The 19446-nt window shown below is 52.7% G+C and overlaps 1 protein-coding gene across 2 annotated transcripts in view; it reads left to right on the top strand.

Moving 5' to 3' along the window:
• Positions 1–19446, top strand: part of PRKCE (protein kinase C epsilon) — a 482371-nt gene that overhangs the window by 443736 nt on the left and 19189 nt on the right. Inside the window, exons 12-15 of one of the 2 annotated variants that reach the window (XM_032411055.1) lie at positions 1401–1539; positions 7140–7328; positions 11170–11316; positions 16589–16618. In XM_032411055.1, the coding sequence (XP_032266946.1) occupies positions 1401–1539; positions 7140–7328; positions 11170–11316; positions 16589–16603 (490 nt within the window). In that variant the 3' untranslated portion in view covers positions 16604–16618. Of the gene's footprint in view, positions 1–1400; positions 1540–7139; positions 7329–11169; positions 11317–16588; positions 16619–19446 lie in introns of those variants that run through there. The other variant, XM_032411054.1, reaches the window with a different exon arrangement.

The following is a 19446-nucleotide window of genomic DNA, read 5'->3' as shown; positions in this document are numbered from 1 at the left end:
CCTGGATTCCTGATGGTGGCTGGAGTTCAAGTCCAGACGCCAGCAGGCTTGTGAGAAAGACCCCTCTTGCTCTGTGTGCAGGGCAATGGGCCTTCTTTGCAAGACCTGCCCAGCCCAGCCCAGCATGGCTGCTGAGGGAGGGCCAGGGCAGGGACCTTCCTCTGACAGTCTGGGTCCTTCTATGGGACGGGTGTGGGACTTGCAGATTTGGTCAGTAGGGGGATTCTTACCCAGAACTTCAAATTTTATACAAGGTCTTACATGGTACCCCAAATTATAAAGCAAGAGAGCTGCTCTGGCTGAGGCCAATATACCGCCCCCCTCCCCCCCCACCCGTCATCCCATGTGGTACTCGCTCACTGCCCAGAACCGCCTGGGCTCTGTAGGGCCTGGTTGTTGCCACCAGTGTGTCTTCCCTCCTGTCCCCAGACACTTACCCCCTTTGCCTGCTTGCCCTATGAAGACTGATCTTGCACAGAGGTCATGCTCCCACAGGCAGGTCTCCCATCGTCCTCCGCGTGAATTTCTTTTTCTTTTTTTTTAAGATTTTATTTATTTATTTGACAGAGAGAGGGAACACAAGCAAGGGGAGTGGGAGAGGGAGAAGCAGGCTTCCCACTGAGTAGGGAGCCCGATGCGAGGCTCGAGCCCAGGACCCTGGGATCATGACCTGAGCCGAAGGCAGACGCTTAATGACTGAGCCACCCAGGCACCCCCCCCACATGAATTTCAAACTCCTCTTGCATTCTAGGCTTTTCGGGGTTGGTTTCAACATGCCTGTCTTGCCCCTCCATTCACCAGGGCCCAATTCTCTGGTCCCTTCACTGTCTTTGGCTCCCACCGTGTGGTCTTTCCCTTCCCTCCCCCCTTTTCCCTTCATGCTGTCTCCAAACCTAACCCTCTCTCCAAGCTTCTCCTGAGAGTCACTTCGTGCTGCTGCCCTCCCAGCCTGCACCAGCCAGCAGTGGTCTCCCCCACGACACAAGAGCTCACATAGTCAGTGTTCTGTAAAGTAGCGTCTGATTCTTACGTGGTTTTAGCCGAGTCATTGCTGTTAGTATGCATCCCTCCAGCTGACCCCATTAACTCACGAAGGAAGGGGGAGGAGTTGCTTCTTCCTCTCATATCGTATGGATTTCAGCACACAGTAGGGCTTCAATAAGTATCTACTGATTTTATTAGACCGCAGCAGTCTTGAGATATCCCTGATGTTATGGAAGCTCTTCCCTCATGTTGGGGAGAATGGAGGCACTTTTGGGGCTTGGGCAGTGTGGGCGAGAGCCCTGGACTGAGGTCGGTTGCCAGCAGATTTCCCTGAGATGTGCACATCTCTCCCAACTCAAGAAGACCCTATTGGGATGTCTGAAGCATTAATTGTGTGGCTGTGGCCCATCTTGCAGGGATTTGAAACTGGACAACATCCTTCTGGATGCAGAAGGTCACTGCAAGCTGGCCGACTTTGGGATGTGCAAGGAAGGGATTCTGAATGGTGTCACAACCACCACATTCTGTGGAACTCCTGACTACATTGCACCCGAGGTAAGATGGTGCGCAGAGGGCCACATTCTTCTGCCAGGGCTGAGGCGGGTGCCGTTCCCTTGCACTGAGGTCACCTAGTGGTGCTGGGGGAAAGCACTAGAAAACCAGGAGAGATTCTAAGGGAGGAGGGAGAAGAGGAAGGGTAGAAGGCTTACTGATTTCTCCATAAGGAAGTTGTGGTGATGGAGGAGATAATGGGCCAACTGTGAGAAACGGGCCATTCCGCACACCAGGACAGAGACTCGCTGGGCCTTACCCTTCCATCTCAGTCCAGAACTACCAATGGACTGGGACCAGGAGGACTTTGTAGACTTGTATCATTATCTTCACTTCTTAATAACCAGAATAAAGGAGCGCCATCGATAAAGGAAGAAATTAGCTTCATTAGCTGTAATGTACCTACAGTAAAACCAGGAATTATTTGCCATTTCTAGCATAGTGGTGATTCTGCATGGCGGGCCACAGGGTCGAGCAGGAAGAGGAAAGCATGCCTTGTTATAAATGTAGATCAGAGATGTTCATTGGGAACCTGACCGACGGGCTGACTTTCGTGAAGTTGTTTGGATGTTTTGTTCATCATAAAGTGCTTATTGGCCTTGAGTTTCTCAAGTCAGTCTTGCCTAGGCTGAGAGATACCTTGTGTGATATGATTCAGATATCATAGATGCTGAATAAAAATGGCCTTGAGGGTTCTGACCATGTAAGATGGGAAGGAGATACCAACACCCCCGTAAGCACTGCCCATGGTGCGTAGGTGTTCGTTAGCGCATTCCGATTACGTTTCCTTTCAGTTGGCATTGTTTGAGCACCTGCCAGACACAAAGCAATGTGGGGATGAAGAACTGACTAAGCACTCCTCACTCTCCTAAAAGAGCTTCTGGTGTAGAGGCAGTGGGCTCTAAGTAAACAGCTAATTAAGCAGAATAAATAGATATAAAAGACAAGATGGTATCCTCAGGGATAAGGGAAGGCTTCTTGGAACACCCAGTAGATGAACTGAGTTGTCGAGAATCAGCAGGATTTCCTTTGGTGGTAGGTGTAGGAAGCATTCCTGAAAACAACCAGGGGATTGGGGTGGGGGGCAGGGCCGCACAGGAGGTTCAGTATTCCTGGGCTCTGAATCCTTTAGGGCAGGCGCTGTGTCTTTTCTGAATACTCCCAGGATCCCGCACACAGATCAGGCTCTTAGTAATGGTTTTTTGAATGAACAAATGAATTTGAACTTGTGACACTCAATGTGAGCAAAGACGAACGGATGAGAATATCCTTGGCCTTCATTCAGGGAAGGAAAATAGTATAGGTAGAACAGAGGAGTTCTTAATGCTCATAGTAATGAATAAAATTAGGAAAGAGGACCAAGGGAAGTGGCCTTTATCCTAGAGGATCTGTAGACCCACTGAGAGTTTTCCGGTGGACAGTGTCTGGGTCTCTCAGACCTGTCCCAGAAAGAAGACAGACAACAGCAATCTGGTACAGAAGGCAGAGAGTGCGGGAAGGACAGTTAAGAGACTTTTCACAGACCAGACAAGACATGGGGGGCCCGAGGAGAGGCATGAGGATGGTAAGTATAGTTGAGCTCCCTTTAGAACCTTTACCTTCTAAGAGATCTGAAAGCAGAGATTTCAATCAGTCTTCCTTAGCAGGAACACTAGGAATTTAATCTTCAAGGAGAAATCGGTAAAAGCGAGGGCCCTCAGTTGGGACCTGCTTTTTTACCGTCTTCCTCATTCATTCCTTCTCAACAGAATGCCTGATTCCAGTCCTCTGTAAGGAGTCAAAGGGTTAACAGGACAGCAGAGTAGTTAAGGACCCAGCCCAAGGCAAACAGTCACTTTATGATGAACAAAACATCCACACAGCTTTCATGACAGGCAGTCCATTGACGCGAGTCACAATGAACAGTGCTGATCTCTCTGTTTATAATGAGGCACAGACACTCTTCCTTCCCATTCCTTCCTTGTGCCCACAATGCAGAATCACCACTACATGCAAAATGGCGAGCAATCCTGGTCTTACTGTAGGCGAATTATAGCTAATAAAGCTATTGCTACTTTTATCAAGGGCTATTGGGGAGATAAAATAAAATTATGCCTCCGAAGCATTTAGCACAGTACCTGGCCCACAGCGAGCACTGGGTCATTATCATCACTGTTGCCGACTTGTCTGGAGGGTGGGGGGGTGGGGGTGGGAAAAGCACAGTCCTGAGAGTTGAGATTCCAGGCTAGACTGGACCACTGGTGCCCCCATGTGACCTTGACCAAGTCACAGAAGTGTTTTAGACCCTCAGCTTCCTCATCTTTCAAATGGGAAGAGCACTTCATGCCCTACCTACCTCATCAAGCTGTTTTGAGAGTCTAATGAGATTAGAGCATGGAAATTCTTGAGAAACCATAAGCCTCTATTCAGATAGGAGGGGCTGTGAGGCCCCTGGTTAACCCTGAAACCACAGATACCTAATGAGGTCCTAGCTCTTCCCCAACACTTCTCGTCCTACCATGCACCCTGGGCTAGCCCCCGCTGCACCCTTTCTCCTTTCCACATGCCCAGCGCCTGCTGCCCAGGAAATGGCAGCCAGCCCTGGGTATGACTGGCACCACTGGGCCTGATCCTTGCCCTTCTACCTCAGCTCTGAGCCACTCGAGGGGGTAGCCGCCACACCCATGCCCTCCCATGGCATGTGAAGCCTTGCCCTTCTCACTGCTCCGTTGCTGACAGGCCGGTTAAGAAGCAGAAAATTAGGGCCCAGCCCCAAAGGAATTTTATGAAAGAGGCCGCCCAAAATGGGAAGGCTCTGGAGTGGGCCTGGGGAAGGGTGGGCAGGGCCGCTCTGTGGTTTCTGCAGAGCCATCCTGTCTGAGCACACATAGGCCACCTGGAGGTCACCTCCCCGCCACCCTGTGGAGGCACAGGACCCAGATCTGCCACCTCCTAGAGGCTGGAGGGTGGCCACCCCAGCATTCCTAGCCGTCTGAACCCAGAGAGAAGGGTGCGCACCCAGCGAGACACACACGGTGGGCACACATGGCCACCAGTCTCCCAAGCGCTGGAATTGGCCTGGTCACGGTGGAGGGCTCAGAAGCATGCTAGAGCCCCTCCCCTTGCTGGCTTAGAGATGCCCAGGGGAAACAACTGACCATGAAAAAATAACTAAAATCACGGTTTATATGGAAAGTGCCTGCAGTTCTTAGGGACAGGAAAGGGTCTTAGGATCTGTCAGAAGAGACGAGAAAAGCTGGGGAAATTCGGGAGAGCTTTCTGGAGGAGATGCATGATAACCATGCCCTTGAAATCAGCAGTGCCATGGTGAGCCGGGTGGGGCGCTAGATCTTTCATGATTGAAGGAGCCACTGACTTTGGCTTTGACTTTGGAACCGAGCAGCATTTACTGGCTTCTCAGGACAGCAGAGCCTGTAGCTCTGACCTTTCCGATACCGTGTGTGGACCACTGGGCTAAGAGACCAAAGGTTCTCACCAGACAGATTGCCAGCCCCAAATAACTCAAAGTTGGCTGTGTTTGCTTACATTTCTTTTCATTCTAAATTCAAAGGATTCCTAAAACATGCGTGTTTTTACTGTTTTCAAAATAATTCCACCTAAGTCTTTTTTTTTTTTTAAGGATTTTATTTATTTACTTGAGAGAGAGAGAGAGAGAATGAGCAGGCAGAGGGACAAGCAGACTCCCCGCTGAGCAGGGAGCCTGATTCGGGGCTCAATTCCAGGACCCTGGGATCATGACCTGGGCTGAAGGCAGACGCTTAACCAACTGAGCCACCCAGGCACCCTCTACCTAAGTCTTTTTACTTAATCCCAGGCAGCCTGTAGTCTGTGGTCTCTAGAATGGTGTTTTGAGGAGACCAGCAAAAGCCCCAGCACTCCCATTCAGCCTTCTCTTCCCTGGCCATCCTGAAATCTGAGAACTGAGCTGGAGCCTCGTTCCAAACAGGTTACCTGAGAAGTTACCTGCCTGGGGTGTCCCGCAAGCTGAAGTCACTGTGCATGGCCTTTTGCCATTTGGGGTAAAGTTCTGGATGGACACCCCTTTACATGCACCCCAGCCATGCTGGTCCTCTCTCACCTTCACTTTTTGGAATTCTTCATAGAATTACAGAGCTGAGAGTAACCCGGAGAGGCCATCTCATCTGTGTGTTTGTGGGCAGCACCATGCCTAATCTGGCTCTGACAAAAGGAGAAAATAATTATGGGATGGGGATCTCACTTCACAAACCCTTCCTTAGCAGTGGGGCCAGCTCAGCATTTATTTCTACTCTGAGCCAAACATATATCCTTGACCTGCTGCATGCTCTCTAGACGTGGAGACCAAACCTAACAGAAGAAAACTTGGATTTCATACCAACTTGCGATTATATAGAGTTTTGTAGTTTGCAACATGCTTTCAAAATCTTCCACGTTAGCTAATCTTAGGAGGCTAAACTGAGAATCTGAGCTTCATGTGATGAGAAAGTCAAGTGAATGGCTCAAGATCACCCGGAAAAACATAGCCCCAAACTTGGGATGGAATAGAAACACCCTGGGGTGTCTTCTGTCTCAGCCACTGTAACACATGGCCAGGGCTCCAGAAAAAATAGGATTGGGGACCATTACTGGCTTTTCAGAAGGTTCTGCAGCTTCTTCAGGTAGCATTCCTCCCAGACATTGAAATTATGACTCAGTTCGTAAAACTGCGGTCCCCGCACATCATTGTGCAGGAAACTGATGGCAACAGAGTATCCTGTAGCCATGTGTCGCACATGCATTTAGCATAAATGAATTTGACTTCTCCTTCGGTGAGAAAAGAAGCAAGAGAGACTGAGAGTGTAGGTAAGAAAAGTGACCCGTGACAAAGACAAAGCACACTGGATAATCAAGGAGATGACTTGACTGGGGCTATCGCACTAGGGAGAAGGTTCTGCTCATTAGTGAGGAATGCCGCAGAAAAAATGAAGGGGCCTGAGCCTTATGGAGGCAGGTACACAAGGGATTCATCAACGAGTTTTGTGGGAGTCGTGATGAACATTGGAGGTGGGTCTTTTCCTGGAATATCCAAAAGCATAGGCATCCTTTGTGGTTAGAACACAAAAGGATGGGGAGATTTATTGACTATAGTTTCTTTTCCAAAAACATAGGGCTCAGGCAAATTCAACATTGTCACAATTTAAAGAAGACTGAGATTCTGCTCACCTTCCCACTCAGTGTGAGAGGGTCCTCTTTTGCTCTCAGTCACTTACAGCTTGCTCGTGTCTCTCTTAGCCTGCGTCTTGCTCCTCTGACCCTGATTTTCGTGTCAAAAACACGCATGTATTTTTATATGGTCCTAAGTGCAAGTCAGGAACTTCATCTGCTGAAACAAAGAGACAGCGATTTATTCCCACGGGAGGACAGACTGTCGGTGTTGACTTTGGACAGTTGATAGTTAGGCCCCAGCATAGTGCCTCCCAAACTCAGTTTTCCCTCAATTTGCTGATTTCCGAACCTCAGTTTTATGAGCCAGGGCTCCGCTGTGCCGAGGAGCAAGCTGGAAATGAAGATGCAGTTCCCACAGCACAGGGAGGCTGTGGGCAGGCGTCCGTGGCGGTCCCTGACCTTGCCCGCTTCCCCAACAGATCCTGCAGGAGTTGGAGTACGGCCCCTCTGTGGACTGGTGGGCCCTGGGGGTGCTGATGTACGAGATGATGGCTGGGCAGCCCCCCTTCGAGGCCGACAATGAGGACGACCTGTTCGAGTCCATCCTCCACGATGACGTGCTCTACCCGGTCTGGCTCAGCAAGGAGGCCGTCAGCATCCTGAAAGCTGTGAGTCCTTGCCCTCCCCCACGCCGCTGCTCCCCTGACCTCTCGCCCTCTTCGCCCTCTTCGCCCTCTGTCCCTGTCATCCCTTCGTGGTTCCTGAGGACTCCTCTCTCCCTTCCTCCCCTCCTCTCTGCCGTCCCACCTCTGCTGCCGAATGAGAGGCCTTGCAGGCAGTCACAGCGGGGAGTTGAGGCACGAATTGCTTTCTGTGGGACTGGGACACGTTTGTGTCTCTTGAGAGGGAGCTCTGCGCGTGTCTGTATGCTCCTGAGTTCCACAGGGAGCACAACCAACCCAGACTGTGCCGGCGTCATTTCTGCCACGTGTACGCCAGGCCTTGGACCCTGCCTCCTCCCCTGCCACCCAAGCCTATCTCCTTCCACTGGAGCCTGTGATGGGCAGGAGGGAGGTGGTCACTGTGCACCTGTGTCCATGACAGCATCTCTGTGGCTGAAGAGCTGATGAGAAAAGAAGTGCCCGCTCAAGACCTGTGCAGCCGTGCTGGATTCAGACATGATAGAGAGATGGTCCCCAGCCCTGCAGATAATCCCGCACATGTGAGATGCTTAGCACTTGCCCAGCACGGCTGTTTCTGCGACGTAAGCCACTCAGATGAGGGCAAGTAAGTGAAGTTCCCTGTCCGCCTTGGAAAGCTGTGGAAGGCGGGGTGCAGGGAAGGTAAGCAGAGCAGTTGACCTGCTGGGTTGAGGCGGGACCGAGGTGACAGCCTAAGAACTTTGACTTCCAGTCCTGGCTTCTGTCGCCCATTAGAGTGCGGCAGAGTTCAGTACCTGGCACATCACATTCACCAGGTTTTCCGTATCCAAGTACCTTCTCAACTGCGATTTACTTGTTCCTTCAGTCAACTACCGATATTTACCTAATTCTAGGTTTTTTACCAAGAAATTTTATATCGCTGTCATAAACAGAAAACCAGTATCATTTACCGTAAATAAGTAACATCGATCATCATAGGAAAATGGCAAAAAGACCTCACATCGTTCTGTCGGTGTCTGGGCGCACACGTGCCACATTCTGGAAAGTGCCACATCAGAGCATGCTGTTCTCTCCTGCGGCTCTTGCTTTCTTCCCCTTCCTTCTTTCCCTCACCTCATCCATTTCCCTTTGTCTCCCTCCCCCTCCCCATCAATAATTCAACAACCGGCTGTTTTTTGAGGGTTTCCCATGTGTGGGGCATCACGCCTCGTGCCAAGTAAGCATTGGCGAGTATAACAGCCATCGTCCAGCAGGCAAAAATAAATAAAAAAATACATCCACACATAGTCACAGCTGAGAAGCAAATAGAGAATGTATATTCATTCATCTCGTGCAAAGCAGTGAGCATCAAGTATGCACGAGGTGCTGTGTCAGGTGCCGGCTAAGGAGAAACCCGCAGGCAGCACCCGAAGGGGCCAGAACACCAGCCCAGCAGAGCTGCTCGCTTGCCCGGGGCCCTGAACGCCAGCCCCACAAACCGATGAGCCCCCTGCCAGCACCCCAGCGAGGCCCTTTCATTTTTGGATGACCCAGAGCAGTGTTTCTCAACAAGGTGTGATTTTTGCCCTCCCACCCCTGCCCCAGGAGATATTTGGCAATGTCTGGAGATGCTTTCGCCACCACAACTGGGAGGGGGGCTGCTGCTGGCATCTAGTGGGTGGAGCCCAGGGACATTGCTAAACATCCTACAATGCCCAGGACAATTCCCACAACAAAGTATCCAGTGCAAAATGTCATTAGCACAGAGGTTGAGAAACTTCGACCTACAGAGATTCAGAAGCTAGAGATCATGCCTGTGTCGGCTGGTTGGTGAGGGCAAAGTCTCTGGGAGAAGGCATCTTCCCTGCGAGAAGAGCTTCTGACTCAGGAGCAGCTTCCTGAGATGTTAAAACCTGTATGTTTATCAGTAGCCCTGATACTTCCTCTCCCAGAAGTGGAAGGGCAGGAAGAGCTAAGGAAGTAAGGACGAGTCTTTACTCCCTTGGCCTTGGAACACTTTACTTCCTCACATTGTCCCTTGATTCTCGGGCCAGGCCAGGTTTTCCATGACTCTGGCCACTGAGCTGTGTCTCTGAGGGCTGCTACCTACATGAAAGTGGTGCAGAACCCTAGAGAAGATCATTTACATCATAGAGTTATGCAGTGCCAAACCTGTGCAACAGTAAGTGCTGGTCTTAGTGCCTTCCTTCCTCAGCACTGTGCTCTGAGGCCCAGCATTCAGCCCCGCACTGAGTCATTTAAATGTTCTGAGTGCACAATAGAAGCCAGGCACTGAACCAGGTACTGAGAAGATAGGACTGATTCCTATATCCTAGAGCTCACCAAGGGAAAGAGAAGTTTAGGCAAATTATAATTTAAATAAACAAGAAACATGAGGTCCCAGGTACCTACACAGCAGGGAATCTGGGGAGGCTTCACAGAGGAGGCAGCATTTTGACTGGTTCTTAGAGGGTACGTAGGGACTGGACAGGGGCATTCAGCCAGGGGAATAAAGGATACTAAAGGCCAGCCAAGGTAGACTGGTTCAGACTGAGAAGTTTCTGTGTGCCAAAGTCTATGGACTTTATCCTGCGGGCAGTAGGAATCAAGAGTGTTGAAGCAGGGTAGCCTCTGCTGACTTCTAGATTTACGAAGGTGAAGTGTGCGTTGGTACCATTCTACCTCGGATCTGCCCACCACCCCTTCACTCTCTTACCTGTCGCTCTCCCAGCGGTGTGTCCACGTGCTTTGGCTTCAGGAGCACCAGGCAAGTGTCAGTAGGAGACGCTCCCTGCCCAAGAAAAATCTCCCTTGCTAATGAAGCCTGAAATTGTATCAGTATAGAGTTCTTCCTTTGGATTATGGTTGGTCCTCTTAAATTCCTTCATTTAAATACAGACGCTCAGCCTTCACCCTGTGAAATGTAACTGTCATCTCTAGCACAAACGCACACATACACACCCCTGCCTCTATTTTGGGTGGCTATCAGAAATATTTCCACCTATCAGTGGATTTTTTTTTTTCAAGGTTATTTGGTACACATCTACTCAGATTAGTTGCCATCAGAACTGACTCACTTAATAGGAATAAGCTCACCTGGGTGTGTGGGGAAATATGAGGGCTACAGATTTTTACATCTCGGGAAGATGCCCCCAAGCCAGAGGTTCTTCTCACAAGACGTCAGCCAACAAATATAAAACATATCAATGTGGTTTTTACAGACAAACATTGAGAAACCATAAGCTTTTCCTTTTCTTGTTTTTTTTTTTTTATCAGTTGATCTACATGGGTATTGTATGCTAGAGATTACAAATTCAAATTAAAAAAAAAAAAAAGAGGGCCCCAGGGCCAGGAAAAGGAGAAGCAGGAGGTGCCTTTGATAATTTACCTTAGCATGAATATCTGTTCCTCTTTCCTTCCCTCAGCAAGGACCTCAGTGTAAATGAATTTATCAGACCCTAGTCTCTCTGATGAGAAGACTCGAGAATCTGAAGAGAATCAGGGAGTTAGTAACAGCCCAAGCTCCTACTCCCAGCATGGTACTTTGTTGGCTGTTTGACCTTGGCCGAGTTAATTAACCTCTCTGTGCCTCAACTACCTCACTTATAAAATAGGGACAATAATAGACCTCAGAGGCTCGCATTTGGATGAAATGAGTTAATGTTTGCTATGTTTAGAATGGCGCTGACACATAGTAAGTTCTAGACAAGATTGAAAGAGGACCCTGGGGGGCAGAGCCCCCAGAAGTGCAGGAAACAGGCTTGGGAGAGGGTGCTGAAGACCTTGCCCTCCTGGCTTCCATCTTTCCCTCGAAGCCTGTCCCTGCCAGGTCTTTGTCACTAATTCCGTCCTGTCCTCCTTCCCACAGTTCATGACCAAAAACCCACACAAGCGCCTGGGCTGTGTGGCGGCCCAGAACGGTGAGGACGCCATCAAGCAGCACCCGTTCTTCAAGGAGATCGACTGGGTACTCCTGGAGCAGAAGAAGATCAAGCCGCCCTTCAAACCTCGAATTGTAAGTAGGGCCCGGAGCTCATTCCACACGTGGGTCGGGCCTGGGCGCGTAGACAGAGTGGTCTGGGGCACTCTCACAGCCCAAATGACAAGGGCAGGTGGTAGCCAGCACCCCCCGCCCCCCGCCCACCGCCGAAAGAGCCTTCCAAGGCCCTAAGAGTTTACTGTCAAAAATACATAACCTAGAGCCGTATCCAAGATGGTGGTTTACATGGGACACAGAAGAAGACTTTTTAATTTTAACAGAGATCCATCTATGGCTTTCACAAATGCTACATTCTGCATATGGTAGAGATACACGGTCTCTTTATAAATGAACGGGTCTGCTTTATAACTGAGTCAACTTAAAGGAACCCATTCAGTAAGAGCCACAGTCAGAGTCAGGATGTGGCCCTAGCGCAGAGTGCGAAGGTAAGGCCCGGGGCCCAACAGGGGAGGGCCGTGCTGCGCCGAGCCTGGGGGCCGAGCCTGTGAGAGGCGGTCTGTGGAGAGCTCCCGCACCTGCTCGGCTGCGCCGTCCATGCCAAGCCCTCTCCAGCCCCAGCCCACACCTCCGTGCAGCTTCTCAGGCCCGTGGCGGTGATGCCTGTCCCGGGGGCTGCAGTAAAGTGTTGTTGAAGCTCGGCGGCTGGAAAGAGGAATCAGAGGGCAGAGGCCATGTGCTGGCCGTGACCTCCTGCTGGAGGCGAGAGGGTTGGCAGTGCCGTCCTTCAAGTGTGTGTGCCTGCCTGTTCAGGGGGCATATCTTAAGTCTGTTGGCGTGTCGCCCAATGAGGCAATCATCCAGGCTGAAAATTGGGGCGCCAGCTGGGCTAGTCCACTGGGAGCACAGGGAATATGTAACATGAGGAAATTACAGGGCAGGAGCCCCAGAGCGGTGGGGCTGGGGTCCTGGGCGGGAAAAAACCCGAAGTCATCCAGTCAACCCTCAGCCACCCCACATTCTGTCAGGCGGTCCTCCCTCACTTCCAAGTACAGGAAAGACCCTCCTCTGCTTTGTGAATCCTCCATGAGGAATTCCATTCTATTCCAGGAGGTTTTCTGGGGAGCGATTACGGATAGTGCTGGGATTCTCAGAAATGTCCCAAGGAGGAGGCAACTCTCAGCTGAAGGCATGGTGCACGCCTCGGCCAGATTAGAACATGGAAGGTTGACTGGCCCTGGATGCTTGGTCGGGTCACCGTTCCTCATTTGCTTCCTCCTTCGGTTTTGATGAGTTTTGCTGGCTGGCACACAGCTTGGCACAGGCTAGATTTAAGTTCACCTTCTCTCTTTGGTAACATCACCTCCGCCCCTGCCCATCTGTCTCCCCCTCGGCTCTGGGGCCTACTGCGGCTCTGGGCAGGGCACACTGCACATGACGGCCTGCTCCAAGGCTGCCCCCACCCCTTCACCCGGAGGGTCTCTGTGAGTAGTCTTCAAGGACAAGTTTAACCGTGTCCTGGAAAAAGTGAGGCGAAGTAGGAAACCAGAGGTCAGGTGGAGAAGGAGGGGAAAACTAAAGACTCAGATATGAGGGTCCAATGTTAGTGTGGGTTTAGTCTAAGGTAATTAACCCAAAGCAAAGTGGGAAGTAGGGCTAAGTAGCAAATCCAGGCCCGACCAATGGGACCAATCAGCCAGTGGAGGTCTGCAAAATGAGTTACATGACTCAAAGCTAGGCTTGCAGAGGGCCGGGCTGGACTAGAGGGGCAGCCCCTCCTGGGGGCATGGGGCCAGAGGACAGGGCAAGCCTGGGGGTGTAAAGGGGGGAGAGTGGGTCTGGGGTGTGCTGAGAAGCCACAGGGAAGCAGGGAATTAGAGAAGATCTTGACAATAAAAGGCCCAAAGAAGTTTTAAAGTATGGATTCATGGAGAAGAGTCTCTCTTTGGGGTGAACAGATGGCAGAACAATACTCAAATCCAGCAGAGGAGAGTGCTTTGAGATTTCAGGGGCCCCGTGAAGCTCCTGTCTCTAGAAGCCCTTCCCCAAGGCCTAGCAATACCAGGGATTCCTCACCGGGCTGCCATGCTATGTCTGAACTCTGAGCCAATGAAAGGGCAAACCTAAGAGAAGTGACCCTTTGAGCTGTAGCTGGCTTCCCCAGAGTGAGAGAAGGGCGTGAAGAACTACTGTGAGGTTTCTGTGGGCCTGCAGGATGGAGAAGGAGCCAGACATGGAGGAAGGGAGGAAAGGGAAAGAGAGACTCAGGAAGCCAACCCATGACCCAATCCATTGGTGGGCAGTGGGCAGGCCTCAGCCGGCTGGGACAGACAGGGATGGCTACTGGGAGTGCAGGTGCTCCTGTGGACCAGGGTGGGTGCCCGGCGAACCAGCAGTAGAAGTACATCCCTGCATGAGGGGGTCAAACTCACCTGGAGGCCAGGTGGGACTCCATCTCCACCCAGAGTCACAAGGGACCCATGCTTCCCTCCCTTGGGCCTCTTGCAAGCCCCCAGCCTGGAACCAGAGGGCAGGACTCTGCTTGCTTGCTTTGTTCAGGGGCTCTAGGCTTCCTGGGGTGTGCCCATCCCCTGGGAGGATGGCAAAGAGTAAGGACAGGGGCCATCCAGGAGCTCCCAACGATGTCCACCTGAATCTGCATTCCCAAAGACTGATTTCATCCTTGCTTCACACATCACCTTCTGTGCATGTTCCTACTCGACCCCCCAGACCTCCAGAGTTATCCTGGACACTGTTGGGGGTCGGGGGAAGGGCATTTATCCGGCTGGTTTGAATTCCATTTGGAAGAGAGAGTTGGAACATCTGAAGGAAGGATAAGAAGGGAAACTTGCATCTTGCAAGAGACGTTTCTAGGCACATTTCGAGCCGAATACTGTTGATCCTTACAGAGTTCTCAGCTACAGGTCTTTAAAGTTGTGTTCAAGTTATTTAAGTATCTGACCGCATTTATATCCTAGAGATTTCTCTCTGGAGAAGTATCAAAATGGGAAAGAAAAGACCAGTCTACATCTCATTAGCAGGTGGGAAAGATGTCCCGAGTCTGTCCCTAAGTTGAAAGCTCTTTTCTGAAGAATGTTGATGGTACCACCTTGCATCCTCCATGGGCTTGTATACGGCAGAAATGAATTTTAAGTTGAATTAAAGCCCACCACAGTGAAGAACATACTGAAAGCCTCACAGGACCCCTGTGGAACTCACGCAAGGTTTTTATAAACCACTGCCCACCTCTTACTAACTCAGGATTAACCCTGGGGTACGAGTACCCACTGTCTCGGATACCAGCAGTGGGGATGGCTACCCTTCATACACAGGGCCAGGTACGCACAGGCAGAACAGGTACAACCCATGAGAGGTCACTGGAGAGACATGGGGGGCTAAAGTATGTCCCCCAGAAGTTGACCCCTGTTTACAGGGCAAGGGTTCCATCACAAGACAGGCTGTCCTTGGGCTGAAGGTGTCCCATAGTTTTAGGGAACATCAGATGCCTTTTGAGGCGAGCTGGGAAGGAAAGGTTTTGACAGAGGGAGGAAGGAAAGCGGGTTTGGAGCCTGGCATTGGGAAGATGTGGACAGGATAGTGGGTTGTAAGCCATGGGGGAGGTTCTTGGATCTTAGGGACAGACTCCTTGAGAAAGGAGAGGACAAGTATGTGAGCAACATCACCAGCCTTGCGATTTGGGGGTGGGCTCAAGAAGACATGGGGCGTGTGCTTTAGAAGGCAGTGGAACCAGATGCACAGACCACCCCCCCCCCCCCGCCCCCAGTCTCATCGTGCTAAAAACCCCCAGGGCATTCAGTCAAAGACCTGGGGCCCTGAGGGAACTCTGGGGCTCCTTCATCTTGGGCTCGCTCCATTTGCTCCCTACCTGTGTCCTGTTGACATCACACCAAAATGCCACCCCCCCCCCCGAGAAAACAGCTGGAGAGCGACGACCCTGCTGAATTCGCTGGACATACAGAGTCTAAGGACTTGGGCAGGGTCCTGCCTGTCTGATTCAGGAGGGAATTGGTTTTGTCTGGTGGGAGGTGCTGGAGGTGAGGCTGGGCGAAGTCATGTCATCCAGTCCAGGCTTAAGAAGAGCCAAGACATAGTGCTATAGTTTCTGGAGCTCCTGACTCTTCCCAGTCCTGCGGCACGGTTGGAGCTCCTCCACGGCAGAGCCTGCGGTGGGAAAGCAAGCCCACCTGCACGCTGCCCAGGCTGGCTCAGCTGAAGCCTGGGGTGTCTCGATCACCCCCACAGGGGCTGACAATACAGCAAGTTCCCGGGCCTGGTTTCCATCCTCTCTGTAGGAAGCCTCGCCCCTCCGAAGATCTGACCAGCAAGATTGTCCAGATTTGTAGTTGGCCTCTGGCTTCTGGCCTCTGGTCCAGTTCCCTGGTGTACCTTGAGTGGCTGCTCTTCCCTCCAGGCCTTTACCTTCTTGAGATGTTTGCTAGGCTGAGATTTCTGCTCCCTGGCGCCTGAGCCTCCCTGACTAACCCCTGCCCTGCCTCACCAGCTGTCAGTCCGACGGGGTGGCCCGCCTTTGCATTTACGCCCCCTTTGCACTCACCCCCACTGCAGGACATTTTGCAGTGGCCCCTGCTTCAGTGGGGAGATTTCCTCTCATTCATCCTGCCAGCATTCTTGTATACTCTCCCTCCTTCCCTTTCCCTTTTATATTCCTCCTGTCGGCCCCCTCGCCACCCACGGATTCCGACTTTGCACAAGCGATGTGCCATCAACGCCAGACCAAAGACTTTGTGCCATCGTGTGCTCACCTGCATCTGGAGGTGGCCTGCGTCAGAGCAGGGGCACACAGGGTGGGCGGCAGGCCCCCCACCCCACCCCCAGCAGCGGGCGGGTGGGGGAACCGAGAAGCCAGTGAGGCGGGAGCCCAGACCTCTGGTGCTGGGGAAAATCTCCCAGCGTAGAATCCGTTTGCGCGTCCCACTGGGGATTCCGTTCCGAGGTGGCGGCATCACCCAGGAGCCCGTAAATGTAGCACGGTCCGCTTTTGCATTCCTAGTGGGCTCCCCGCCTCGGGGGGCCGTAGCGGGCAGAAGTGATGTGTTTGGTGTGCTCGGACAGCAGCATCTGATCGTGCGGGTCTTGGAGGCACTCCGGGCTCCGGGCTTCTCTCCCGTGTGTCCCTCCTTTGCCCAAAAAGCACTGGGCTCTGAGACGATGGCTGCCAGGGCTCCGGTGCTGGCATCGGGGGAAGCCAGCAGAGGGGGGAGAGCTCTGCCTCCCCAGAAACGTAGCTCTCCTCAGTGAAAGCCAAGGGCAATGAGGGAAATGCCGGCCAAGTAAACTTCTCTTTGTGTACGTGTTCTCTCTTTTCAAGTTTGCTTCAGTGTGAATGCCCCTCTTTAAGGTAAGGCCTCCAGAATGGGGAGTCTGTCCAGGTAGGTGAGCCCTCAGGCCCGCTGACATGGAGGCCCTTCCAACCTCATGATCCGTTTCCATCCAGCCATCCACACTGCATGGCGGGACCCTCAAGGGAGGCCCTTCCTGCATGCTCCTGCATGAGCGGGCTGTGCTGAGAGAAAACTGGGAAGTGGGCTTGAGACCCTCACAACCTCACCGACTTCACAGCCTGAGGGAGGAGCCCTGCCCTAAAGCTAGCCCCCCTGCGCGAGGACCACCTGATAGTGTGCACCATGAAGACCGTTAAAGGCTGTCCTCGTCCACCTGGCAGAGCAGGAACGGGGCCCGGCCAGTTCCTACAGACGTCAGTTAGGACAGCCCCCTGGACTGTGTCCGTGCCAGAGTGAGAGCCCTGAGCCTCCAAGAGGCTGCAAGGTCCCACAAAGAGCCAGGACACTGGTCCGGGCCCGGTGGGCATGGGACATGTCCAGGAACCTGTTTCTGGCTGTTTGCCCAGGTAGGGACACGGCACAGCAGACAGATGCCGGCTCTGAGCACAGGGAGGCTTGCGTTGGAATAAAAGTGCTGTCACAGATAGCCATGGAAGCCTGGGAATTCACTTCCCCCAGACCTCTGGCCTCCTTGAGCCCCACCTCCTTATCCGTAACGTGGGGATTAAAAATAGCCACTCATAAAATTATTCACAGGATTAGACAAAGCTGTGGCTCTCTAGGAGTTTTAGTTCCTCTCTCCATTCACACTGCCCCCCCAAGCCTGATAAAGCCCCTCCTTCTCCCTCTCATCCCAAGATGAGGAACCAAGAGCTAAGGAAGGCAGGAGGCCGTGCGGTGTTGGAGGCCAGGCTGCGGAATCCGGTGTAGCCAGGTCCCCGTTAGGGCTGCAGGATCTTGGGAGAGTCGTCTCATCTCTCCGAGCCTCAGGCTGCCGATCCAGAGCGTGGGGATAGTAATACCGACTATGCTGAAGGGCGAGGGGGCGTGCAAAGCAAATTGTGTGAGGCGGGCAACACAGTCCTTGGGATGTAGCAAGTGCCGGGACGGTGCTGATGCGGACAGTGCTGGAAACCCTGGGGGTCTCACCAAGGGGGCTGGACCTGGACCTGGACCTGGCACGGTTCCCGGGGAGGCCAGGGGTTCAGGTGAGGGATGACACCATGTGGTCAGGGATGCTGCCATCGCAGGGCAGAGGGGCATCTGAGGCCTGGCCGAGAAACTTCTGGGGTTTAATTCTGGCCCTGCCCCTGGTCTGGGATGGGCTGGGGAGGGGCGCGGCACACAGGGAGCCAAGAGACTCACCCCTAGCCATTCTAATGCCCTTCGGGGAACCCCAAGTTTCCCCCCAGGGTCTGGCCCCCTGTTACTGTGTGAGCTGGCCAGCGCCTTACCCCTCCTGCCTTCTTTCTCGTTGGGCTTGTTGCTGAGCACAGCCGAGCCGCCCAGCCCTAAAGCCGCGGCAGTCTGTCAGCAGGACCCTGAGACCCCGTGGCCGTGGCCCTGTGAGCACGTCAGGCTCCCAAGGATTTCTAAGCTAAACAGCCTCGGCAGGGTGTCTTTGACTCTGCACGAGGGATCTCTCGGTCTGAGAACTGTGTCTGCAGGAGCATTCCTATGGCTCGACCTACACATCACATTGGTGCCCCACCCATCACCCCAGGGGAGGAATTGGAGCCCTGGGCTGGGCTGGGCATGTCTATAAGTTCCCAAGTTTTCATTTATGACTTCACAGCTGTTAGGTTGGGATTTGCCTTCGTGGGTTCATCACACTAGCATATATTGAATTTAATCTCCTCCCCGCTCCACTGGCATGGGAGGAAACACACAACCTACCAGGGAGCATGGGACCTACAGGGCTATGTGTGACTGAAGGGGGGAAGGTTCTCCAGAGGAGCTGGATCTTGGCAGAGAAAGCCAGAAAGCGTTAGGGAGAGACGGCTACCACTGGGGAAGGGATGGGGGCTGGGAGGGGGGCGGCGGGGGGATGGCAGGCTGCAAATCCGCGATTTTCAGCAGGAATTTAGCGAGCATGTACTTCGTGCCCTCTGGGAAGCCACAGAGGGGAAGATTGGTTGACATAGGAAGAAAAGAATCCCCTACCATCCCCTTAATGTTACCGTTTGAGGAGTTCGGGCAGTAGGAGGAGACTACCAGCATAGTGTCAAATCCAGGACTTGGGGAGGGAGTTTCGGGGTTTGCCTCTTGAGGTTAGAGGACAGGGAGGAGAGGTGGTATGCAGAAGAGAGGCCCCTGCGGACGGGCCAGTGAGCAGGGCCTCTGTGGGCCTCGCGAGCCCCTTCCCACCTGCGGTCTCGTAGAAGGCAGTGCCCTCCTGCCCCTCTCTTGCAGAGGAGGGTAACGGGGCATCTGGCAGCCTGGAGGGGAGGGCCAGTGGTCAGAGGCTGGAGACTGGGCATCGAAGTAAAAGCAGAAGGAAACTCAAACCTCCCCTGTGGAGGGGCTCAAGGCCTCCAGGCCTCCAGCTAGCATTTGCTCTTTGAAGGGTACAGGCACCAAGGGAAACCGTGCATGCTGACAGTGTCCCCACCCACACCAGCCTCCAAGGCCAGGACCTTGAATCCCCAGGGGCCCAGCTGGCTCTCCTGGAGAAAAGAAGCTCTTGGGAAAGAGCTCTGCCTCAGGGGGATTGGTGCCCTGTTTACCCCCCACTGTTTGTGGCGGGGGACAGGATGGTAATGGAATTGGACTTGGCCTAAACTTGACACGCAAGTGTTATTCTAGGATTCTGGGATTTGACAGACACACGTTGGGTACATGGCACATCATTGTGGTTCCACAATGTACCTCAGTCTTTTCAGAG

Source organism: Phoca vitulina, unplaced genomic scaffold (assembly GCF_004348235.1).
Source record: "Phoca vitulina isolate PV1807 unplaced genomic scaffold, GSC_HSeal_1.0 scaffold12, whole genome shotgun sequence".
In the NCBI taxonomy this organism is placed as follows: Eukaryota; Metazoa; Chordata; class Mammalia; order Carnivora; family Phocidae; genus Phoca; species Phoca vitulina.
This window is presented reverse-complemented; position numbering and strand designations above follow the sequence as displayed.